Below are 15,958 nucleotides of genomic sequence, written 5' to 3'. Positions count from 1 at the left end.
TAAAATCTGATCATTGCAAGCACCCCTGTCAGTGTAAATGGTTTGTCTCTCATCCTCTCAACTGCCACTTTTGCTGGACAGCTTGGTCTGTTGAAGTGTAAATTCACCTTTACAGAAAAAATCTGTAAAGTGAACTTACACAAGACCCCCTCCTCAACCCCCCCAGTCCTGCTGACCTGCAACACGGCGATTTCCTATTCTGAGCCCTGCTATAGCCACCTCACCGGTCCAGGGCTTAAAAAAAAACCTCTGCATTCACAAATCTTCTTCCCCCCTGAGAGGACAGGCTGCGTGGGTTCTGATTGGTTGGCATTGCCCATGCGAGGGCGCCGACCAATTAGAATGCTCCTAAACGTCCCTCCTGACAGGGTAGGTTTAGGAGATTAAAGCGGATCTCCACTCTAAAGTGGAGTCCCGCTGATCGGCACCCTCCCCCCCTCCGGTGTCACATTTGACACCTTTCAGGGGGGAGGGGGGTGCAGATACCTGTCTACAGACAGGTATCTGCACCCACTTCTGGCCCTACGATATGGGCAAAAGACGGGTTTTTTCTCTGCTTCCCGTCCGTCCCCCGTTGTATGCTGGGAACACTCGGCTCCCAGCACACAGCGGGAGCCAATCGGCGGGCGCAGCGCGACTCGCGCATGCGCCGTAGGGAACCGGGCAGTGAAGCCGGAGCGCTTCACTTCCTGGTTCCCTCACCGTGGATGGAGGGGGGAGCAGCAGGGTGACGAGCGATCGCTCGTCATCTGCTGCGATCGGCGCTGGACTCCAGGACAGGTAAGTGTCCTTATATTAAAAGTCAGCAGCTGCAGTATTTGTAGCTGCTGGCTTTTGATATATTTTTTTAGTGGCACATCCGCTTTAAGCTGCAGGGATTTCTAAGCCCTGGACTGGTGAGGCGGCTATAGCAGAGTTCATAACAGGAGATCGCTCCGCTGCAGGTCAGCGGGACTGGGGGGGGGGGGGGTTGAGGAGGGCGTCTTGTGTAAGTTCACCTTACAGATTTTTCTGTAAAGGTGAACTTACCCTTTAAAGAAAGTAAAAAAATAACCAGCTTTTTTGTTTAATACCGCTTCAAAGGTTCACGTTTTATAGGGTGGAACATATAACACTTTCTAATAGCTGAAGCCCCTCCCCACCCATTACAGTGACAGCGAGTGGGGATCTTTTCCCAGCGCCTGCTGTCACTATTGGAAAAAACGCCGCTGTGTGGGGCACCATCCACACGCCCCCGTCATTCATTCAGTTGCTTGTGAATGAGTAGAACTACAGACCTACAACTACTTTGGGGCTGACGGTAGTTCTGACTATAAGGTCGCCAATGGGCAGCGTTGTAGTTCATTCACAAGCCTTGAAGCTTGTAAACAGCCAGTTGGTATGCAGGCACGGGCTGAAAACTGCAGGGCTTGTCTGCAGGATTCTGGCATTGCACCCCTGATCCACCGATCAGGGGTGCAATGCTTTCCAGTCTCCTTAGGGAAAAAATAATAAATGCATATTTTTTTTCTTGCAAAAATATGTGCGATTAGTATTGTAGCGCTACCCCTGTTGGCGCTCGTGAATGGGATCCTCCACCCTGCACAGACAGGCACACCGCATTTTCCACAAAACAGTCCAAGCAGATTTGTTTTATTTAGGCAATTAAACTTTGATAGGGAATATGGGATGCCCACTTGATCAGTGTAGTAAACCCCTTTTCTGAATTTATATACACACAGTATATACACTCCTCTGCCTCCTGCAAAACATTGCTGCCAGATCTCCTTTAACTTCCTCCAGTACAACTCTTACTCCTGGAACTACAACACCCAGGACCAGCTGGCACTGCAAGGATGGTCTGACAAGAGTGCAATTAGACCATAACAACTGCCCTTTACGGGCATGGACCGTGGGCCCCTTTGGTGTAAAAAAGTTCTAGTGCTCACCTGTCCTAATCCTGTGGCTACTGCTACCAGTACTACCTCCTCAGGCACTGCCAGCCCACCTGGCTGCAGCTGCCCCTTTCTCCTGCCCCTTCTACCACAGTCCTTCTGACTGATTCTGCATTTATCCCAGACTGCTCTCACCCAGTCCTCTCAGTCCCCCCGACTGTGTGTCACTCACCAGCCCTCCTGGCTGTTTTCCTCCCTGGAGATTTGCCTGACAGTGTTCTACAGCTGTCTTTCTCCTTGCTCATGTGCCTCCTGGTCAGGATCCCCCTGTGTGTCTTTAAGAGGTCCCTTCTGCACCAGGAGCCCAAACCTGAGTTCACCCCCCCCCCCCCGACTAGGGGGTTACCCTCAAAGACCTCTGACAGCTAACACTCCATCTCCAGCTTCCACTTGAACGCTGTTCCCCAGATGGGCAGCCTCTGAGTATTTGAGGGGCCCTGCCCCCTGCCAACCCATCTGTTAGGGATGGGTAAGGGCCCTCATGAATACTCCAGGCTGTTCCATCCTACTTCCCCTCCCATTCTTATAGAAGTCTCCAGTGATTTCTAGAAGTAGGGGGGAGGTCCCAGTGATGCTGTCTGTAAGTCATCCAGCTCTCCCTGGATCTCTGCCCAACCCAGGAAAAAATACACAGGCTTGGCTGCCAGCCAAGCCTGAATAAATGTACCTGCACTAGACAAAAGGGGAACTTAGCCTTTAAGTGCATTTTCCTAGGGCTAATTTTAATACAATTCACAGATATTTGTAAAAACTTAAAGTCAAATAACATACCTTGGTTAGGTTCAATCATTTGGTATTTTGCAAAGAAGCCTACTCCTTCATTAAGGTAATCAGATACAAACTGGACTTGTAACCAATGTGAGCTAGAAATAAATGTAGTGGGAGTGACAGAGCCACAGTACCTGCAGCAATGGAGAAAGCCACCGTGAATCATTTCATTCATCTTTAATGAAATGCTACTGTGTAGTGTGTGAGAGCATACCTGCTTGATGTGTTACCATCTCTGAGCTCCAACCAGTCGAAAAGACAAAATCCATAGCGTTCCACATCTAAGTATTGCACTTTAATCTGGACGAGCCTTCCTTCTCCTGCATCCAGCATCCAGGAGCAGTGAGAGTTGGGTGGGTAATGAAAGGGATAATTCGGAGAGCTTAATATTCCCTCTGAGGCACTCAGGAATCCTCCACACACTATGGAGAAAAGGCAGACAATATTTCATCAATCATATTCTGGAAAAAGTAAGTGAGGGAGGCAAGCGCACAGTGGAGCTGTTGAATTTTCAGCTGGTCATATCCAGCCTATTTGTTATATATAGCGTGCTTACGTCTGACCACCACTGAAGACGTCAAAATATGACGAAACGTGTAAGGCAGGACTGGATCTTATGATGTAAGCATGCCACTTAGCGTGGTCATCTTTGAAATGTGTTTGCTGTGCCTATATATTTTTTTATTGCATGTGAGTGTATTTCCTTTAATAAATAGTGGCTTTTAGCTCCTTCAACGCACTGTACTATGGTTGTGTCATTTACATCCCTCTGAGATACTATTGATGCTGTTGATCATATTGATTCATAATTAGGATCTCCTTGGGTGATGACCATTATACCTACCACAGTGACCGGTAGTGATGAATGATGCGATGATCTAGGTGGGATTCTGGCTGATGCCCAATTATGAATGGACAGAGTCAGTGATCACTGACTCTATTCATTTAGAAAAGAAAGGAGCTGGTAAATTACATATTTACCGGCCACTTCCTCTGCTCTCCATCCTGACAGATCTGGGACGAGGGGGGGAATGGAGGAGGACACAGAGGACCCGGGGAGCACAGAGGGGGGACCTGGAAGAAGACACAGAGGGGGACCAGAGGAGGACACGGAGGACCTGGGGAGCACAGAGGGGGCCCTGGAGGAAGACACGGATGGGGACTGGAGGAAGGCACAGAGGACCCGACGAGCACAGATGGGGACTGGAGGAAGACACAGAGGGGGACCAGAGGAGGACACGGAGGACCTGGGGAGCACAGAGGGGGCCCTGGAAGGAGACACAAATGGGGACTGGAGGAAGACACAGTTGGGGACCGGAGGAGGAAACAGAGGACCTGGGGAACCGGAGGAGGATATAGGGGGCAGTTGGGGGTGATCGGTGCGGCGGTGGAGAGGAGGAGAAGAGGCTGTCAGCTGCTGTATTAAAAGCCACACAGGGAGATCTGTGATTGTAACTCCCCCCCACCGCCGCACCGATCATCTGTGAGGCTGCCTAGATATCGGATTAGGCATTGGAGCATTTGCACAAGCACTCGCGCAAATGCTCTGTATCTGCACCGATACCGATACTAGAATCGGTTTCGGTACAACCCTAGTCACTGGTCCCCAAAATGTGTAAAAAATGTCACTTAGTGTCCCAACAGTCCACCACAATATCATAAGTCACTGATTGCCGCCATTACTAGTATAAAATGTTTATTTTTTTTTTTAAATAAATAAAAATATCCCATAGTTTGTAGACGCGATAACTTTTGCGCAAACCAATCAATTTACGCTTATTGGGATTTTTTTTACCAAAAATATGTAGCAGAAAACATATTGGCCTGAATTGATAAAGAAATTCGGCTTTTTGAATTTTTTCAATTTGATATGTTTTATAGCAGAAAAAATGTTTTTTCTTCTTTCAAAATTTACGTTTGCCATTTTTATTTGCACTATAAATAAAAAAAAAGAGGTGATCAAATACCAACAAAAGAAAGCTCTATTTATGGGGAAAAAAGTACATACATTTTGTTTGGGTACAGCGTCTAATGACCGCACAATTGTCAGTTAAAGTAACGCAGTGCCATATTGCATAAATGGCCTGGTCATTAAAGTGGAGGTTCACCCTAAAACAATTATATAACATTACATCCAGCATACTAACGATATGTACAGTATGCTGGTATTTTTTTCGCCGTACATACTCTATATGGCGCCAGCGCAGTCAGCTCTACATGGCAGGCGTAGGCGCCGTATAGCGCCGACTCGCAAGTCGGCTATTTACGGAAAACTGGTGACGCACCTTATGCGCCATGGGAAGTTTTTCACCAGACGTCAATCATCTAAGCTCTCAATAGGAACGCCCAGTCCCACGGGAATCAGAACACGGAAGCCGGGGGGAAAATAACAATTAAACGGTATGTACGGCGGAAAAAAAAAATACCAGCATACTGTGCATGTCGTTAGTATGCTGGATGTAATGTTAGATAATTGTTTTAGGGTGAACCTCCACTTTAAGGGGGTAAAGCTTCTGGAGGGCAAGTGGTTAAGCAACGCGTGTTTAGTATCACTTTGGTGCAATCCTTGCGTCAAGGTAAAAACTCACCACTATTTATCCTACCTCCCCAACACTTACCTGACTCCTCTCACTGCTCCAGCCCTGTCCTGGTTGCAGCACCACTCTCCTCCTGGTCTCACAGTAGGCAGTGGGAGCCATTGGCTGCTGCTGCCAGTCAAATCTAGTGGGGAGGAAGCAGGGGTGGGGCTGAGCCGTGCGGTGTGTGTGTATGGATGCACACAGCCCGGCTTGAGAGTGTGGGGCTTACCATGGGGGCACCCGCAGGACTGGAGGAGTGGACAACGCTGGCGGGAGGATCTGGCTGCTCTGTGCGATACTGTTGCACAGAGAAGGTATGTATTCCTTTTTTATTTTAATTAAAAAGAAAAACTTTAGCATCACTTTAAGTACAAACTTTTAATAAATGCACACTTGTTCTATTTTGTTAATGTGGAAGTATTTATTATTAGTGTGCACAGGGTAAACTGTGCCTTTATGAACTCTGAGTCAGTAATGAAAACCCTCCAATAAGAAGGTAGATATTGTACGGAGCTGACCATCCATGCTGGACCAGAATTGGGAGGAGGATTCGGTTGTTCCATCAGATTTGGAGACCCGTCAGAATTGGTACGGGAGTGATGTTCCGTCGCCACCATCTTGCTACACCCCGTACTCCTCCACAGTAACAATACACCAGGAAGGGGGTGTTCTGTCAGATTATGCAACCAGTCAGAATTGGTAATGGGAGTGACGTTCTGTCGCCACCATCTTGCTACACCCCGTACTCTTCCGCAGTAACGATTCACAGAGAAGCGGACATCTTGTTACACCACATAACTGTGAAATGTTTTGCATTTCACAGTTATTTTTAACAAGAAACTGAGCATATATGGTGAAATACAGTATTTATAAATCTGACGGATTGTTTTGATGTTGAATTATAAAAGCAGAGATGTTCTGTCACATTAGCAAACCTGTGAAATCAGCAGGTTTGCCGCTGCTTTTAAAATGTAACATCCATAAACAGTCCGTCCGATTTATAAATCCTGTATTTCACCTTATAAGCTCCGCTTTCTGTTAAAAATAACTGTAAAATGCAAAACTCCGGTGGGTGTAAAAAGATGTCTGCTTGCCCCCTTCTCGGTGTATACAGTGGAGGAGTGCGGGTTGTAGCAAGATGGCGGCGACGGGACGTCACTTCTGTTACCAAGTCTGACGGGTCACCATATCTGACGGAACACCGTACAGGGAATGATGAGGAATTCCGTACAGACAGGTCCATACAGAGGATTCCGTACAGGGCATCGATACACCAACATTCTGAATGATCAGCGCGATGATCACCGTTCTGTTTATTGTAGAATGTCGCTGTTTTCACAGAAAGATGCAGCAAAGGTGATCACCTAGATGTATTACACGTGACAGAAAACAAGCACTTAATTTACGTCATCCATCCATCATGTGCTCCGGAAAGAACACACGAGGTGGCACGGAACACAATGCTGTATTATCGGAGCCGCACCCCGCCGTCGGTCACTACACACCCCGCCGTCGGTCACTACACACCCCGCTGCGATATTTCCCCTCTTTATCATTGTGTTCATCGACACGCCCGCCATGTTGTAGACCAAAATAAACCCCTCCCCTTCCTCCTAGGTATTACGTATCTGATGACGACACGACGTATTCAAATTAGAGGAATTCTGGGGACCATAATGCTTTTCACTCAAATAAATCCTTCACAAACCTTGCGTGGAAACAATATAAGGAGATTATTAGCTTTTTTTATGTGTGTTCTCATAGTAAAAGCGGGAAGAGGAAGCCTTTAGAGTAGTGACTGATACATGTACATACTGAGGGGGTTTTGGTTTTCCTCTCTCTCCATAATGTCAGTGAAGGTGAAGTACAGAGTGGGTTCTTGTCTGTACCGATTGGAAGGTATGCCTTAAACTAATGAGTAAGGAAAATAACGAACTGGGGTGATGCCTGGTTCCTCACTACTTGTGAGAGGAATTTTTGAACGGGTAAAGGTCTCCCCGTGGAGGATCTGCTTACTTTGCAGGACCTCCTGGTGCTGAGATTTCCCGGTCCCCTCGTACAGTCTAATAATAGATGAATAGTAACTTCCGGTCTCTATCGTTTCCTTCATACTTCTCAGTGTGTTTAGTTTCCTGACTCTGCGTTCTATTGGACATAGGAGTGCGCTGCCCAAATCCCTCTCTGTATATGGATATATATACGTAGGCGTTCACACAGAGAACCCTTCGTTTATTGTATTGTTTTTTTACATTTTTAATTACAAAAAGATAAATGTTCGCAATGCTTTTTGGAGGAGCCTTGGTGAAATTTTAGGGGTCCGGTGTTCAGATGAGAAGTGCCCCCTTTCGAATAATGCCCGCCCAGTACTTGCGCAGTACAGAGCCGCCGAAACTCAAACACATCTCCTAAACAAATATATCTCTGCTATTCTTCTTACACGTGTTTGCCGGGCGTGTTTAGCCAAGTGAAGGGCGGATCTTTCAATGTTGATGGGGGGGGGGGCGGGGTTTGCAGGGCCTATCTAGCTAGCTAACATAAGCAATAGCACCGCCCATCATGACGCAATACGCCCCCTTTTGTAGACATCCGCCCCTCACACGCGCCCATCATGAAGAAATCCACCCCTAGCAGACTTATACGAGCATCAGGAGCGTGTGGCACAATGTTGGCTATTGTGCGCAGGCGCCGTCTACAGCTGACCGTAAATTCTGATGTTCGGAGGCTTTCGGCGGCTCCATACTGTGCAAACGCTACGCATGAGCAGTACTGGGGGGCTTAGTATCATTTAAATACAAGAATAGCGTGCATCTAAACCATCTAAACATAGTAACAATTAACTTTAGGCTGGCAATAGATTATAGAGTTATTTTAAACTATGTAGTGCAAGAGCTTGGCTGATTGGCTACAAATTAAAGGTTTTTTTTTTCGGTTTGGCCTCATGTGTTTTGGTAAATCTAAAGGAAAATTGTACAATAAGATTGTATAATGTATGACCAGACCCCATACACACTATACAACTTTTGTTGTTTGTTTTGTTGTTTGTTTACCAAAACCATGTAGTGCAAAGACACGCCTGATTGCATGCAAATTGAAACTCTTAAGCTTTGATCTCATATTATATGGTTTTGGTAAATCTGAAGGAAAAAAACTCCAGAAAATTGTATACAGTTGAACCTCGGATAATGAGTATAATCCGTTCCAGGAGAACGCTCGTAATCCAAAGTACTCTCATATCAACGCCAGTTTTTCCATTGAAGTCAATGGAAATGAAAATAATTTGTTCCTCATTGACTTCAATGGGATGCAATACCGAATGCGTCCAGAGATGGAGGGGCACCAGAGAGCATTGAAAACGGCCGAAAAGGCCAGAGGACACTTCGGCTCGTTTTCTGCGCCCCCGTACCTCAGGTCAAATGAGGTACTGCAGGCCTATTTTCGGCTCTGCTCGTTTTCTGCACCCCCGTACCTCAACACTCGCAAACCAAGTCAGAATTAAAAAAAAAAGTTGCTCTCAAATCAAAACGCTCTCAAACCAAGTTACTCTTAAACCGAGGTTTCACTGTAGTGTGTATTCAGCTTTAGACATACATTGGTTAGCAATACATCTGCCTGCGCTTTATATCAGTTGTACATTCCAGCCTATTCTCTTTTGTTCCTATTGTCCTGCACAATATTAACAATGCAAATGACATACTGAGGACCATCACGTATTCCACTACAGCTAATCATCTATAAACATCCTGTAGTAAAATTATTATGCCTATCGTATTTGTTTTATTTTTGTTTTTTTTGGCAAAAACTCAAAGATGCAAAAGTTCAGCATAATAATTGATACACATCGGTAAAGATAAATATGAAATTCTTATTTTTTCTCTCCATATCTTGAATTGAGGTGAAGCACAGGGGGGTCTTGTATACTCCATTCTGACTGTATGCCTTAAACTAATGAGTAAGGAAAATAACAAACTGGGGTGATGCCTGGTTTCCTCACTAAGTATGAGATGAATTTTTGAATGGGTACAGGTTTCCCCTTGGAGGATCTGCTTACTTTGCAGGACCTTCAGGTGATGAGATTTGCCCATCCCTTAATATGTTTAATAATAGATAAATATGAAATTCTTGGTTCCTCAGAAGCCTTTTCTTTCTAAGTCTTATTGGGTTCCAGGACTTTTTTTTTTTTTATGTCAGAGCTCTGCACTTTATATGTTTGAGGATCTGTAGTCCACCCCAACTTATTGTACTTTGGGGACAGACAGATCTTTAATTTGGTAGTAAATATTAGAGTTGCACTAGGACAGGTATCAGTGGAAATACTAAGCATTGGCACAAGTATCGGTATCGTGCAAATGCTCTGATACCTGAAACCGACAGCTAAAATGTAAACAGAAAAAACAAAAATAAGCCAGCAATTACTGGTTGTTAAAGCGAAGTTCCACCCTAAAAATGAACTTTCTATTAACAGCTTCCTTTTAAAGTGGAGGTTCACCCGAAAACTAAATTTTTAACATTAGATTGATGCTCATTTTGTCAAGGGGAATCGGGTAGTTTTTTAAAAAACAAAGCAGTACTTACCGTTTTAGAGAGCGATCTTCTCCGCCGCTTCCGGGTATGGGCTGCGGGACTGGGCGTTCCTATTTGATTGACAGGCTTCCGACAGGCTTCCGACGGTCGCATACATCACGTCACGATTTTCCGAAAGTAGCCGAACGTTGGTGCGCAGGCGCCGTATAGAGCCGCACCGACTTTCGGCTTCTTTCGGTTGCTCGTGACGCAATGTATGCGACCGTCGGAGGCCTGTCGGAAGCCTGTCAATCAAATAGGAACGCCCAGTCCCGAAGACCATACCCGGAAGCGGCGGAGAAGATCGCTCTCTAAAACGGTAAGTACTGCTTCGATTTAAAAAAAAACACCCGATTCCCCTTGACAAAATGAGCATTAATCTAATGTTAAAAAAAAAATTTCGGGTGAACTCCCGCTTTAATGTAAAAAAAAATTTTTTTTTACTAATTTCTATCTGGCTGTTACTGGGCAGATTTCATAATCTGCCTACTTCTACTTCCTAGTCCTAGGATGTTCAACTTCCTGTCCTAAGACCCCATTGCCTCCTGGGAAATGATTACAATAATTTCCCAGGAGTCTCTGGGCATTACTGTGCCTAAAAATCACCCAGCATGCACCTCTCCCTGAAAACCAGGAAGAAAAAGGAACTGGGCTTCACATGCCCACACATATGATGGATACGGCCACAACATGAGCTGGAGGATATAAGGCAAGTGTTTGCAATGATTTCTGGTATGATTGGGGAGCTATTAAAACGTTTTAGGGACTGTTTAATGTGATTAATTTTAGCTTGCAAAAAAAAAATGAAGCCTGGAACCCTGCTTTAGAGCCCATTCACACCTAGGCGTTTTGTCGCCTGTAGCGCGACGCTCACAAATGCCAGAGGGACCAAAATACATTAAAGTCTATGGGGATGGTTCACATCTGAACGCTGATGCGCCTGACGCCCATCGCCTGTAGCCAAAAAAAGTTCCGGACCCTTTTTTGTCGCGGGTATCGGGCGGTTTGGGCGTATTTGAGCGTTTCCATTTCCCATAGAAAGTAATGGAAACGCTCGATTCAAGTGACTTGCGCGACAACGGGCGTTTGCTACGGGCGTTTCGTCGCTTTAATCAATAGAACTTGTCGCCCATGCAGAAGATTAAAAAAATCTACCAACATAGCAACAAGTGATGAAAAGATGATAGTTTTTCCTATTGGCTAAAATAAAAAACGTCAAAGTACAAAAATGTCGGACAATGCTGTATGCAAACGCGCAAATAAGCATGAATACGCGCGACAAAACGCCGGAAAAAAACGCCGAACGACCGACGCTCAGGTGTGAATGCAGCCTTAAAGCGGTAGTTCACCCTCACTGACTTGATTTTACCATCGAGACAGGCATTGTAGCGCGAGCTACAGTATGCCTGTCCCGATTTTTTTTAACCCCGGACTCACCTTGTAATCGTACATTGTAGATTTCGGCTCCCGCGGGGAATGGGCGTGCCTATGGAGAGGGAGGATGATTGACGGCCGGCCCTGGCACGTCACTCTCCCCGAAGACAGCCGGAGTAGGTCTCGGCTCTTCACGGCGCCTGCGCACAGGCTATGCGCAGGCGCCGTAAAGAGCCAAGCCTATTTCGGCTATTTCTGGAGAAGCGTGACGCGCCAGAGCCGGCCGTCAATCATCCTCCGTCTCCATAGGCACGCCCATTCCCCGGTATCTTCGATGTACGAGTACAAGGTGAGTACGGGGGTAAAAAAAATCGGGACAGGCATACTGTAGCTCGCGCTACAATGCCTGATTTTATGGTAAAAGAAAAAAAAAAAATTTTTTGCGTTGATAGGGTGAACCCCCGCTTTAAGGAGCGGGGCTGTCGCTTCCTTAACAACAATGACTCTTTCAGCTGTCAGTGTTTGCCCTTTGATAACTGAAGTATAAACATAAAAGAGCTGTAAAATAATAATAATGCAGGCCATTTTTATCAACAACATTGCCCAGCAAAAGAGAAGGATAAAAAGAAACATTGTTTCATTTAGTATCTTACTGTTTACCTGTCTACAGAACAGAGGGATGAACTTCGATCTCAGTATTATTTATTATAATGTTCCTCTGCTTTACTTTTTATTAACCCTTAATGTACTCCAATCAGCCCTAGGTAACTCCTTATTCTCCTTCTCCATTTACTTATTATTTTCCTGATGATTTTTTAAACTAAACTAATAATAATTAAAAAATGTTTTTGTTTTTTGTTTGCTTTGTTCATTTGTTTATTTTACACCTTTAACACATATCTACATGTTTCACATTAAAAAAATATGCAAAAAAAAAAAACTATTTAATTTGTAAATAACTTTTTTGCTGACATTTGAAGTGTAAACAAAACAGTTGCTGGCAGGTATCGGTAATTGGCATTGGCGAGTTCTAAAAAAAATAAAAAATAAAAATAGCGGTACTCATACTCTTTATTTAAAAAATGGTACTGATGCATATAAATATAGATACATATATTTTAATCTCTTTGGGAATAAATAATAAAACATAAAAAAAAATACCCTTTACAACCCCTTTAGAAGAGCTTATTTCCCTTTGTCCCTTTATGCTAGCCATACGTTATAGATTTATTTTCAACTATGACGTGCAAGACTTCGGCTGATTGGATACAAATTGAAAGCGTTTTTTTAGGTTTGGCCTCATATTACCGTATTTATCGGCGTATACCGCGCACTATTTTGCCCTGAAAATCAGGGCAAAATCGTGGGTGCGCGATATACGCCCATACCCGCTTTCCCGCCACGAGTTTGAATACTGCGCCCGCATATAGCGAGCGCAGTACACTCGTGAATCTTCGGGCAGTCTTGGCGCCTCTCGTACTGACGTCCTGAGCGTACAGGACGTCAGTGCGAGAGGCGCTCGAGCCTGCCCGAAGATTCACGAGTGTACTGCGCTCGCTATATGCGGGCGCAGTATTCAAAGTCGTGGCGGGAAACGAGCGGGAGGACGCCGCACCCGCCGAAGATGGACACCGGACCCGCCGAAGATGGACAGCGGACCCGCCGAAGATGGACGCCCGACCCGCCGAAGAGGACACCCGAAGCCGCAGAAGGACCCCGGACCCAACGAGGCCGCAGAAGGACGCCGGACCCGACGAGGCCGCAGAAGGACGCCGCGCAAGACACCAAAACTGTAAGTACAAAAAAACAAAAAATCTTTTTTTCCCACAGGATTGGGGGCCACTTTGGGGGTGCGCGTTATACGCCAGAGCGCGTTATACCGCGATAAATACGGTATATGTTTTTTGGTAAATCTTTTTTTTAACAAGAGAGTTTTTTTGGTAAATCTAAAGGAAAGTTGTACAATAAGATTGTATAATGTATGACCAGATTTAGACATATAATGGTTAGCAATACATCTGCCTGTACTTTATGTCGGTTGTACATTTTGGCCTATTCTCTTTTGTTCCTATTGTCCTGCTGATGCAACAATATTAACAATGCAAATGACATACTGAGGACCATCACGTGTTCCACTACAGCTAATCATCTATAAACATCCTGTAGTAAAATTATTATGCCTATCGTATTTGTTTTATTTTTATTTTTTGGCAAAAACTCAAAGAAGCAAAAGTTCAGCATAATAATTGATACACATCGGTAAAGATAAATATGAAATTCTTATTTTTTCTCTCCATATCTTGGATTGAGGTGAAGCACAGGGGGGTCTTGTATACTCCATTCTAACTGTATGCCTTAAACTAATGAGTAAGGAAAATAACAAACTGGGGTGACGCCTGGTTTCCTCACTAAGTATGAGATGAATTTTTGAATGGGTACAGGTTTCCCCTTGGAGGATCTGCTTACTTTGCAGGACCTTCAGGTGATGAGATTTGCCCATCCCCTAATATGTTTAATAATAGATAAATCTGAAGGTCTTTGGGCCTAAGAAGTTTTTTCTTTCTACACACGATCACATTTTCAGATGAGCGAACGTCTGTGTTTTGTGACGCGCTAGTCTCGTGTTGAAAGTGAAGAGGTTACTCACAATGCTCCTATCCTTTACTAAATTACAGAACAAATGTGCTCTTCCACATAAGGCATTTTATAGATACCTACAGCTTCGCCATGTTTTGCAGACCCAGTTTGATGTTTCTGGTGCCAAATTTTCAGACTACCCAATGATTGGTATACTGAGGTCACAGGGCCATAAAGGATTTATCTGTACTGTGGATCTTCACCTGCTATATACCTCTATTATTAAAAAACCTCTAGAGGTCCGGCATATATGGCAGGATCTCATACCGATTTGTCGGGTGAGGACTGAGAAGAAGCGTGTTCTTCTCATTTAACAGTCTCTCCGGCCATTACCAAAAAACATATCCAGCTCTATATATTACATCAGTCATATTTAACTCGCATTCCGACTTCAGCTTGTACTAGATGTACTCATCAACGAGCTGTAAAGTGGTATTGTCCTGTAATTGATAGATATTGGAAACAGGTGGTTGTAACAATGTCTACTATCCTCTCTGTCCCTGTGCCATGCCACATATGAATCTGCCTATTAGGTATATTGGATGCGGAACATCAGAGCTGTCCATGTAAATATGGTTTGGTGTGGGATGTATGGTGCTCTTCTACTCTCACCATTGATAATGCCTAAGTAATGTCTTGTATGAAGTTTCCTACATCTAAATCTAAAGTTGAATATATATATATATATATATATATATATATATATATATATATATATATATATATATATATATATATATATATATATATATATATATATATATACCCCTTGATATACTGTTTTGATTTGTTGTGTTAGCTAGCCTGGATCCAAATGCTCAGCAAAATTGTTAGGTTTTAATAATTCATGTCAATGTGAATTTTTATTTTATTTTTTCTAGATTTTTGTGTACCGCATTTTATATTTCTTTTTGTTTAATTTATTGTTTTATTTAAAATAATAATTAAAACTATATTATTCCCCCTTTTACTTTTGTATCCTTCATATTTCACATTTATTTTCTCTGCCACAATCACTATAAATCCCCACTAATAATCCTCATTTTAAAAATTAGATTAATAATAATATAATAAGGATTTACAATAATTGTAGCAGAAAAACAAACATAAAAAATAACAAAAAAAAGGGGGAACAATATCATTTTAATAATTAAAAAAAAAAAACTTTTTTTTTTTTCCAAGAAAAAAAAAAGCAAGAAAGTGATACAGGAAACATAAGAAGAGGACTAAGCATAGTCCTATACATCAACATATGTATGGAAATTATATTTATTCTCTCTCTTCAACTCTATTTACTATTCATAATATCTGTATCACTACTAGTTTCAATCCATTCCTCTATAATAGACCAAATACTTTCTACTTCTAAACTAAATTTCAGACTACCCGAGTATTCCATCTCCCACTAAATATCCATTTATTCTTTATCTAAAGTACTAATTCCCTCCTTATTCCCGCAGCACTTCCTTCCTCATTTTATCCCCCCTTTCCCTCCCCCCTTATCCCTACCTCTAGACCCCCTTCTTCCCCCATTCCCCTCCTCCAGCCGTCTATCCTCAGGCCGGAGAGAAGAATTAGGAGAAGAGAAGAGAAAAAAAAAAAAAAAAAATTCTTAATAAGACAATACAATACACCCCTCCCCTCCTCCGCTGTCCTCCAACCGTGCGCAAAATGTTCTCTCTCCTATTTTCCTTCTTTCTTCCATCTACTACCCTTTATCTTATTCTCCTATTAGCTTTTTACCTTCCTCCGACTGTAAAAATAATTCCCAAGGTGCCCATATCATTTTAATTTGCTGTTTCTTATCTATTGTTTTTGGGAGGAGTTTCTCCATTATCCCTATTTTCCTTACTTTTTTCAGCCACATAGATATTGGAGGTGCCTCGGGGTCTTTCCATTTTGTTGCAATGCAACTTTTCGCCGCATTTATCAAATGACACATCATTGATCCCTTATATCTCACCGGATATATTTCAGCATGATGTAGTAGAAAAAACGATGGGTCATCTGGAATATGATATTCCGTAAATTCTTGTGTAATTCTCCGTACTGTTTCCCAGAATTGTTGTATTATTGGACATCCCCAAAATGTATGTAGCATTGTCC

The 15,958-nt window shown here is 43.4% G+C and overlaps 1 protein-coding gene and 3 non-coding genes across 6 annotated transcripts in view; 3 read left to right on the top strand and 1 right to left on the bottom strand.

Moving 5' to 3' along the window:
- Positions 1 to 15,958, bottom strand: part of LOC120915205 (membrane frizzled-related protein) — a 170,348-nt gene that overhangs the window by 96,359 nt on the left and 58,031 nt on the right. For all 3 annotated transcript variants that reach the window (XM_040325514.1, XM_040325513.1, XM_040325512.1), the window contains exons 6-7: positions 2,917 to 3,124; positions 2,706 to 2,836 (exon numbers count right to left, since the gene is read on the bottom strand). In XM_040325514.1, the coding sequence (XP_040181448.1) occupies positions 2,706 to 2,836; positions 2,917 to 3,124 (339 nt within the window). The remainder of the gene's footprint in view (positions 1 to 2,705; positions 2,837 to 2,916; positions 3,125 to 15,958) is intronic.
- Positions 7,183 to 7,329, top strand: LOC120916623. The gene has a single exon (XR_005744036.1). It is a non-coding gene; the product is annotated as a U12 minor spliceosomal RNA (small nuclear RNA).
- LOC120916625 lies at positions 9,214 to 9,362 on the top strand. Its single transcript, XR_005744038.1, has one exon. It is a non-coding gene; the product is annotated as a U12 minor spliceosomal RNA (small nuclear RNA).
- LOC120916622 lies at positions 13,566 to 13,714 on the top strand. The gene has a single exon (XR_005744035.1). It is a non-coding gene; the product is annotated as a U12 minor spliceosomal RNA (small nuclear RNA).

The sequence above is a fragment of the Rana temporaria genome, chromosome 10, assembly GCF_905171775.1.
Source record: "Rana temporaria chromosome 10, aRanTem1.1, whole genome shotgun sequence".
NCBI classification, from domain to species: domain Eukaryota; kingdom Metazoa; phylum Chordata; class Amphibia; order Anura; family Ranidae; genus Rana; species Rana temporaria.
This window is presented reverse-complemented; position numbering and strand designations above follow the sequence as displayed.